A 10,845-nucleotide genomic window follows, 5' to 3' on the forward strand; every position below is an offset into this window, starting at 1 on the left:
GGGCAATCAGTTAATTCTTTCTTTAAATGTATTTTTAATAGATTATTTATCTGACGTACTTAATAAATAAACAAGTTCAATATAATTACCTCTGTTATTAGATCCAATATATTCCATATGCCCTCTAAATGCCAATTCTTGCTTTGATAAAAACATATAACATCTATTTATTTAGATATAATATATCTATTAACCGTAACTATCTCGTTATAATTTTCAATATTTATTTTATATTATTTACTAATGTTAAATTCTATTCCGCTTTGATTTCCAAATTGCTTCAAACACGAAAGAATCAATGATTTTTCGTGTCTTTTCAGCTAAATTGTCAAAGCCATTCTTATTCCACACACTAATTTCAATTGAAAATAGTAGGTAAGCCAACAAAACAATTTTTGCATTTTTATGCATTTACAGGGCCATTTTATCGTGAAAATGTCGAAAAAATTTTTTTATTGAAGTGTTTATATTTAACTTAGGCCTTTCTCTTTTAATAATGTTTTCTTTTTCATTATATGATCTTGAGCCAAAACTTTTTAAAAATAAATTTTCAATATCGCAATAACATTCTGAATCGTTAGCCACGATATAAGGGCTAAAATTAAAAATAAAATTATAAAAACTTACTCGGTGAAATAAAATGTGTGGTGGATATACATACCTGGTACAAAACATTCTTCAATTGTATGAATATACTTTTAAAGAAAATTATAATTAAAAATTATAGCTTTGTAATGAAACGTACATAAAAATAACATAAAATATTCTTTACTCTTTAAATCTTAACCACTTATTCAAATAGCTCCCTACGAGTGGAATCAGTGACAGTCCTGCCAGGTGTGCGGTGTGTACATGCATGCGGGCAGCCAAATCCCAAGGGTGCTGATACTGGTCAATTTCAAATGCCTCTTTTGTCGCATCACTAATATACCTCAAAAGACATGACAGGGTTGTTATAAATTTTAAACATTTCTCACCATAGCTGTAAAAGTCTAAATATGTTAAACTTAATAGATTGTCTGTCATTTGTTTTCTAACTAATTTGTTTTAGGACCAGGTGTTGTCCACAGAAATTTCCAAAATTTACAACTTTTTGGTCACTCTCGTTGAACTGGAAAAATGTCTGTCTTTATTACATGTAATATTTTGAAGAAATCAGTCCCACTGTACTCGGCTAGAGATTGGTTCAGTTAGGCTTTTAAGTAAAATTTCGACTCTCATCAGGGTTTTGTTTACGTCCCCAATTCCCTAATCGCTTAATTATTTAACTACTTAGTTAAATAAATAAGTAGAAATAAGTCAAATAGAGTAGAAATAAGTCAAAACCAGTTACTTTGTACTCGAATATTTGTAGTCTCGGGAAAAAGTGGAAAGACAAATTTTTATGACAACGGATACATAAATCGTAAATTTAAGAAAAATAAATTTTAGAGCTTTTTCTGTACCTCGTGCATCTCTCTCATTCATCAAATTTAGTTGTAAATTATGCTGCCAAAGTAACAGTTAATTTTTTAACATTATAGAAGAATTGTACACGTTTTTTTTTCTGCACCCCCTTAATGATGGGACATGCGAAATCGTAATATCACTGGTTTAACATTGAAATCCGTGAGTAATATAAAATTGGAGAGCGGAATAAAAATATCAAATATTTTAACGGATTTTTTTAAACTCCTGTCAACTATACAGAAAACTATCATAAAAACATACAGGTAAATTCTTATCGGTTGGGTCAAGTTATAAATCTACTCGTGATTCACGTAATCAGGCGAGGGCGCCCAAATATCTAGCAGGCGGTTAACAGCCCAGAACCGGTCCTGGATAGAATTGGATGCGGTATACGTGTAGCATCCACCCAAGGTCCTACGCTTCCACCGGCTAAACTGGGTGAGGTTGGTGCTCTGTAAAGCACATGCGCGAATCTGGCTTTTGGATGCTGACGATACACCGCTTCCACTCTGCCACTAATATTCGAATATACAATAGCAATCTTATCTTTTTTTTTCACGTGTAGTATAGAAATTTGTAATAAGATACATAATGCGGTTATAATAAAATATTGTGCGATCATTTTCATATAATTAAAATTAATAATATGCATTTATTTTTTAGAAAATACAAGGGAAGTGGCACATCCACCACTTCTAATGACGGCACACCACTGGGCCTAACATATCCTTCCTGAATATATTAGGCCCCACCAAAATATTCCTGGGGCTTTTTGACCCATCCAGATTCAATCCTGAATCCCCAGAGTGGTAGGCTACAACTTTAACCACTCAGCCATCTAAACAGCCATTAGTGATATATGTTGAAACTAAGGTAGGATTTTAAGGTAACAATAAAATAAAATTATTTTCTGATTTTTGAGCTAGCAACATTAATTAAGCATGTTGATGCCTCCATGTTATGGTAGAAAGTAACCTGGACTCATAAGTTCTGATGTCATAAGGACTCATAATGAGAAGTTTAAATATTAACACCAAATGACAGTATATCGGGCTATATTAATGCTACTATTAATAATTAAATATTAAATAATTTGGCCTAGAGGTTGGTGTTATTTATTAAATTATTAAATTTATCAAGAAATGGCACATAATGCCTACCCCTAGGCCAAATTTAATTATTAAAAGTAGCATTAATATAGCCTGATAAAATCTAGCAATCAATAGGTGGTCTTTTAATATTAATACCAAATGATTGCTAGATTATATCAGGCTATATTAATGCTACTATTAATAATTAAATGTTAAGTAGTTAGGTCTAGAGGTGAGCATTAAGCATCATCTCTTGATAAATTTAATAATTAATTTAGAAGGTTTTGGAAGAAAAGAATCAGTGCAAAGTGGGACTCGAATTCACACTTATCATGTGGTCACATTGCTAGTTACACTACCAGGATTTCCATTCAATCTTTGCTTCCAGAATTATTTAGATATAACCATATTGGTTACTCACAGCACTGACTGGGAATAGAAAATTTAATTTGTTTTTCAACTTTAGATTTATAAGCTTAAAATCAATTGAGTAGTTTGAATTGTTGGATAGGTGAAAATATTATACACTGGGTTCAGTAATATCAGACACAATACTTTTTAATTGTGTCACTGTTTTCCAGCATGAATAAAATCCATGGTTTCTCCATTAATTTTATAGATTTTATCCCAAACTATCTTTTAGATTTATGTCATAATTTCATGCAGATAAGCAACAGTGGTGCAGAAACTGCAACAGCACAGATCCCACAAAAAATTGCTACAATGGAAATAAAACTTCACATTTGATATACAAATATATAGATCAAAAATGAAACAGCATGATTAAAACATTGTGTCCTCAATAGCCAATTCATTCAAACAAATACAGTGGTACCTCAGGATACAAAATTAATTCGTTCCGAAACTGAGATCATATCATGAAAATGTCGTAAGGTGAATCAATTTTCCCCATACGATTACATGTAAAACCAAATAATTCATTCCAACACGAAAAACACACTCAAATTAAAGCTAAGTAGTACATTGAAAAAAATAACTTTAGTAAGGAAAACACTGAAAAATGCATTTTGTAGTTGTAAATGTATAAATATCCATAACAGAATAATAATTGATTAAAAAAAATGTAGTTTTATTTGCACTTTACCTTTGAGGATAGATGTCGATGGAAGTGTAAACTGGTGGCGGAGGAGAGGGAGAAGGGAAATGATACTAAAACTTAACTTACATAACATAATGTAACAATAACTTAAAAATAACGTAACACTAATTTTTTTAACTTTTCTCTTTTATATATATTTTAAAGTCTTTTATTCATTGCTTTTTGCTTTCTTTCCTTCACTTCCACCAGCACTTTCACTGGATACAGGTCGCTTGGTAAAATATCTATCCAAAGATGTTTGGCTTTGCATACTTTTTAAAATGTTTCTAAAATGACATAGACAAATATCATTACTCCAAGCAGCAATACAGCCAGTGTGAACCTTTTCGGAATGTTTCTTTTCAATAAAATCAGTCACTTTCTGATAATACCTCAAGATTTCCTTTATTGAGCGAGATCTTTCCACGATGAAGCAAACACGCGGACTGAGACCAATGAACAGAAGTGAATAAGAAATGGAGCTGCAAACTAATGTAACATCATATGGTGAGTTTTTGTTCGTACTATGGAGCAAAATTATGTTCAAATTTCATGTCATATCCTGAAAATTTTGTATGCTGGGGCGTTCGTATCCACTGTATAAGCTTACTTGTATAGTAGTAAAGACTTGGCAGACTATAATGTAAAGATGGGAAAAATGATTCCTTTTGTTTCTTCTTGACTATGATTTACATTAAAGAATACACTCAGGAGCTGGCTCTAACTCATTTTACTCTTTTAGTCATTTAATTCCTTGACATTTAATATTTGACGTCACAAGTATTAAAAACTGATTAACTAAAGCAATCTATAAGTTGTTATTATTATGATAGTGTTGGTGGAAGATAGTATCCTACACAGCTTATATACTGGTGTCCAGTGCACAAGTGAAGGCATAACTACAGAAAACAGATCTTTTATTCACCTGCTATTCCTATATGTATCATATAGGGATAGCAGGTAAGTATTTCCTGACTAAACTCTTGCGACATTTGTTTAGTATGTTAGCTTTTTGCACTTTTATGTATGTGCTGTTGTGAAGCCATAATGTTTCTCAAGACTTTTGTGTAGTGTGTGATATGGTTTTGTGCAAGAAAGGATCACTGGCCACTTTAATTCCAAATGAATATTTCAGTACTGGGACATGTGTTGATTGCTTTAAATGTGTATTTTGCATTCATCTGTGTTGTTAGTATTTATCCTTAGGACTATTTTTGAGCTGGAATGAATTAGTATACTGTCCTGGCATACAGCATAAAAAATATTGATAGCTGGAACATAGTACTGGTAGTTATTCAATAAAAAATTCAATATTCATTCAGTCACCATATGTACATTCCAGCAGTAATTAATAAACAAAACTCTAATACCTTGTAAACATGCAGCCAAATTTATTAACTTCCTAATGTTTTCGGGCATTTTAAATGACCTTTATCAAGAAAAAACTTTAAAATTTGAACACAGTACATTTGCATAAACGAATAGGCTTTTCAAACATTTTTGAATAATATTCTATTGAACATTAGGCGTGTAATCTTTATCAATATCTAATATTAACACATGAAGATAAAATAAAAAGCATAAAAATAAAATAAAATCGGGACCATGAAGAGAAAATAACCACAAACATTAAAAAGAAATTAAGACACCTCAAATATAACATATAATGTAACACGGGCATATAGTAATGTAAAAAGCATTTGAGCTGTCTGTTTCTTAAAAATGCATTTTCTACTGTATCCTTTTCCTCTGTATATTAGGGTTTATATCAAGCTTGAGCGCCATGCCGCCGACACTTTAGTTGATTCTCGAAAGTTGATGGAAAGATCTTTTTGGTGGCTTTACAGATCTGCCATGCTTCTGTGTAACGATGGAATGTTCCAAACCACTTGTATTAGTTTTGCTTAGTTTCATTTGGCTTTGACTTCTTGGGGGTCGGCTAAAATGTAAGTGGCCAAAGCTGTGCATGGTTGTTCACTTCTTACGTTTCTTTGGTGTTCCACTATCCTATCCTTGATAGATCTTCCAGTAGCTCCAATATACATTAATTTATTTTGTTGCCGTGTGTCTGTAATGGGGATTTTATAAACTTCAGGAAGTGTGTTCCTGTCGGCCTAATCTTTATCCAATCTTAGTAGTTGGTAAATGGTAGGGTTCCTTTTATAAATGATTCTTTTGTTTGTGGCTTTTCCGATGCGTTTACAGATATTACTCAGCGATACTCTATATTCTGTCATAGTAAACCCCTCGGTATTAGGTACTTTTCTTCTCTTGCAGCATTGGCTGGTAATAGCCTTAATATTGACCCTGTATGCCTTGGCTAGCTTATATATATAATTCAGCCCTTGTTCTGTCCTGGGTATTGTTACAGTGTGAATGGGCTCTTGTGATGAGTGCTCGAAATGCTGGTAATTTATACGCTGGGGGGTCATAGGAGATCCAGGGAATAAATATCGGGTTGTAGACCCGATATTTATCCCCTGCATCTCCTATGACCCTGGATCTCCTATGGGTTTTCAGTAGACCTTAGTATGGAAATCTTCTAGGTTGTCAAGTTGTGTAGATGGGTCCAAGAAATGTATCATCTTATCATTTTCCTGCTCGAGTTCTGTCTATAGGTCAAATCTGTTATCATTTATGTTCTTTATGAAGTGCTGTATGTTAAGTTTTACTTTCCAGAATATAACTACGTCGTCGATGTATCGAGCATATGTTAGCATTTGCATTTCGTATTTCAGCAATACTGCATTTTCTAGCATTCTAAGTATCATCTCACATAACAAACCTGCAAGAGGGCTGCCCATAGCTACACCTTTCTGTTGAGTGTAAGTGACACCTTTGAAGTTAAATATCAATGAAAAAATAGTAAGGTGCGCTAGCTCTAAAATCTGCTTTCTTTTCTTTTCTGGGGTGTTGATCTTCAAAACAGGAGGTCCCTTAGATGGCAAAAACATGGTTCCAGTTTAACGGACGGGTATAGCGCCTTGAAGTCCAACACCCTTCTTTTTGAAAACAATAGGAGAAAAGGAAAAAGAAGCATGGGACTCTTTCAAGAATGTAGTGCATAAATTTTTGGGGAATATACCCTGACTACAAAACCATTGTATAACGCATACTGGCAGCGTATGAAGCTCAAGGATGCAAGATGAGCTTAAAAGTTCATTTCTTATACTCCCATATTGACTATTTTCCCAAAAACTTGGGAGTCTACAGTGTGAAATAGGATGAAAAATTTCACCAGAATGTCCATAATATCGAGAGATGTTACCAAGGAAAATGCAATTTTAATATGTTAGCTGACTACTGTTGGATGCTCAATCGAGAAACCAGAGAATGAAATCAGAAACAAGTTCAGAGAAGTATCAAAGAGAAGAAGAAAAGGTGTCATAAGAAAAAAGAGTAAACCTAAAATTGTATATAAGTATCAGAAACAATTTTTTGATTAGTTGTAAGAAAATATAATATACTTCATTATAGTTCATTGTAATAAATAAGAGTTTTTATCAAAAATTTGTTTTTACTTCGCAAAAAACCTATATGTGATGGGATATTATGAAAGTCATTTTTAGAATCTATGATCTTTAAAACATAATTCAGCAAAAATATCCCATGCAGGTGAAAAAAAATTTTTTTTGCCGACCTGTGTAATGTAATAGTATATAATTAGTTTAATTACAATAGAGGAAATAACAAGAAAGTTTTGTTTAATATTACTTTTATTTTAAAATTAGTATAAAATTAGTATATAAAATTAGTATATAAAATTAGTAAAATTAGTAGTATTTTTAGTTTAATAACAAAAGTGTCCATGACTTATGACTCACTGTATACAGCCATTAATGCTCTATTTATCAATAATTTTTGATTTATCAGCATATTAATCATTATTCATTGGTTTCTCTAGTTTCTCAAAAAAATTTGGAAAAATATATTTGTATTATATATGCAAAATATTATACAATCAGTTATCATCTTAAACTGGCTCCAATAATGTTTGGTCATTAAACAATAATAGGAGTAAATGATGAATCCTGCATCAATATTGGTAAATAATTATTTTAAGATATTGTATAAGTAACATTGGTAAGTTAAGTTATAAATGTTAAACTTTGAATAGTTATCTATTTTCGGATTAATAATCAGACTATATAATTGTTGTTTTGTATAGTTGTAATAAAATATCCACAGTAGTAGTGTAATTTTTATAGAAAAATAATTAATTATTAAATGAATTTATCTAAATATATAAAATTGCTTGTCCTGACTGACTGAATGACTCACTCACTCACTGATTCATCATCGCCCAGAGCAGACCGCTTAACCTAAAGAGGTGAAATTTGGTAGACAGTTAGGAAACGTCACGGAAATGAACACTAAGAAGGGATTTTTTGAAATTCCTCTGCGGGGGGAGAGGGAGAGGATTAAGGCTTAACCAGAAGAACGGCTTCTACTGCACTATTTTAGATGCAATTTTTTGTTTTTATCTGCATTGTGGTAGGGTATGCCATGGCAATGCACACTAAGAAGGGATTTTTCAAAATTCCTCCGCGGGGAGAGAGAGAGAGGATTTAGTCTTCATTGAGTACTTAGGTGTATTAAATTAATAACATTTCAGACATTGTTATAAATATTTTTATCTATTTCGATTTTAAAAATGTTCAAACTGTTTTAAATTCAAATTTGTTATTGCATATTGGTTTGCCTATAGAACAATTGTAAACGTTCCAGAAAATTGATCTAATTGAAAATAGTTCATTTGATTCTTGGCAATTCTCATCATTCTCAGCAGTAGGTGTTATATAACAATTACTATGGTTGTTGAAATACTGAATATAAATGGGGTTTACTTGCAAAATCTGCGCGGGCAAAGCCGCGGGTAACAGCTAGTTAGAAAAATAAAGCTAGGCATATATATTAAGACAACAATATGATTTTTTTCTCATAATCTGTAGATGCAAAATGATTTGACAGAATGGATTAAAAGCGTTATATCAATCAAGATACTTGACAACAGCAATTTTTAGATTTGAAGAAATATATTAATAAAATTATTGCAAATTTGCAAATAAGGTAATAAAAATCAATACATAAACTGTACTTTCATTGATAATCACAAAAATGTTCTTTCACGTACAGCATAACTTTCTTACCTAAGGTGAAAACACTTATAATATATTTTCAATCATTATTTTTAAATATTTGTGTCAAATACAAGAATGAATTTCTTCATTATCAAAAATGATTTAACAAAATGAGAAAGTTTCCTACATTAAATTTTAAGATTCACTTAACTAATTTTTTTATCTATAGGATAGAACATTAATTTTTATTTTTTATCTTTACGTTATATAAATTTATTTCATATTTTTACATAAAAATAAATTTTAAATTACAGAAATTTTAAAAGTCATTTAAACATTTTAATTTTCTCAAATTTTAATTCGATTCAACTTTTAAATTTTACTTTTCAAAGTGCATATTTTATTAAATATTCGACTAAATATATACAGTAATTTAAAAATTACTACTACTATTGCCAACAAAACATAACTAATTTACATTTTAAATTAAACATATTATATTTAACAAACAAAACCATCGAATAATACAAAATAATAATCTAAATCTAATCTAAAATCTACAGATTTTAAAACTACTCTTATAATATGTAAATTTAAATTTAAAAAAAGAAAGAAAGAAACGTTATTTTTGTTTCATAATTTTTAAAAATATTTAAAACTCATATCAATAAAAGTAAGATTGATCTTTACATCAATTTTGACTGAAATAGAAGCTATTCAATAACACACAAACTTCTACACATAATTATCATTGAAAAAAAGAAAAGATAAATAAATAAATAAGAAATATTTTTTATAAATAACACGGATAGAAAATATATTCAATTAATTATTAAAATTGCCAAAATCATTTATTTTAGCCACAGATAATAACAAAAAAGGAGTAGCCGAATGAAACGAAGGAAGGATTAAGATATATAATGTTCAATACAGGCAATGCAGAAGAAAATCTGTTTACATTTTGTAAATATTGGAAGAATGTCAAACAATATATTCGAGTCAATTTAAAATATTGACAGAAATCTGTAATTACTTAAAATCACGCTTATATTGATATTTTAATACACGTTTTTTTTTTAAATATCTATTTATTGAAAATTCGCATTCACATTTATTATACTATAGTATAGTTGAAAGATACGGGAAAAGAGATGTAATTATACCTGATAACGTTCCCCAAAAGGAAACGCAAATAAAAAAGAGCCAACGATCCAGCATCCTCCTCTCGCTACCGGTTTATCATCGATGGAAATAAGGATCACAATCGACGCTCGTTCTGATGTTTGGAGAAACTGTCATGGCGATGACGGGTCGAGTTAAAAATGACAAAATTCAATAACCTTTGCGTCTACGTATCGAAACATTGTCGTTATATCTGTGACGTAAACAATAAATCAGAGCGAGTAAATATTCCTAAAAGACCATAAATCGGATGGCGACCACCGAGAAACAGTAGTCACACTACAATTCTCGATAACCAAACCCGAATGGAATCGCATTGCGCATGCTAGACCGGCGCTTATTAGTGCGACTGGCTTCATGATGAGAGTCATGACTCCTATCGACTACATTTAATGCGTGCTCGATTCGCAATGCACACACGTAACTCTCCCATGTTAATGAACTTACACTGAGACAGTTTGTTTTTAATCGTAAATATTTTATAATCTATATTATTATTATTTGCTGCGTTTTATTTAGAATTACTAATCGCATCCATCAGATTTCAAAATCATTTTTAATTTTTTATAATCTATATAATTTATAATTTAACAATAAATCTTCAGTTTCGAATAAAAAACAAATGTGTGGTGCGTAAATCACAAATGTACTGTACTGTACTGTACATGTACAAGCACGGTACATACAGAAATTGTATTGATACTATGCGTAGAAATGGCACGAACTCCAATTTAGCTTGTAAACATGAAACGATGATTATTTTTGGATACTATAATTAATGATCATAATTAAACATTCACTTGTCAACTTTCAACTGATATACAACTATCGATTTAAGCGTTATATAATATAGCTCACATTAAAAAAGTTTTCTACGTTATTATAAATATTTCAAAATAATAAAGTCATAAAACAAAATATAAGATATTCCGCTTAATTAACC

General features: G+C 30.8%; 1 protein-coding gene across 1 annotated transcript in view; it reads right to left on the reverse strand.

Annotated features, from left to right (window-relative positions):
• LOC111642474 (transmembrane protein 132C-like) overlaps nt 1-10,276 on the reverse strand; it is a 67,373-nt gene extending 57,097 nt beyond the window's left edge. Inside the window, exon 1 of the mRNA XM_023388827.1 lies at nt 9,884-10,276. Within this exon, the coding sequence (XP_023244595.1) occupies nt 9,884-9,938 (55 nt within the window). The 5' untranslated portion in view covers nt 9,939-10,276. The remainder of the gene's footprint in view (nt 1-9,883) is intronic.
• Nucleotides 10,277-10,845: the final 569 nt, after the last annotated feature.

Source organism: Centruroides sculpturatus, unplaced genomic scaffold (assembly GCF_000671375.1).
Source record: "Centruroides sculpturatus isolate CEXI.00-Female unplaced genomic scaffold, Cexi_2.0 scaffold1612, whole genome shotgun sequence".
Taxonomy (NCBI): Eukaryota; Metazoa; Arthropoda; class Arachnida; order Scorpiones; family Buthidae; genus Centruroides; species Centruroides sculpturatus.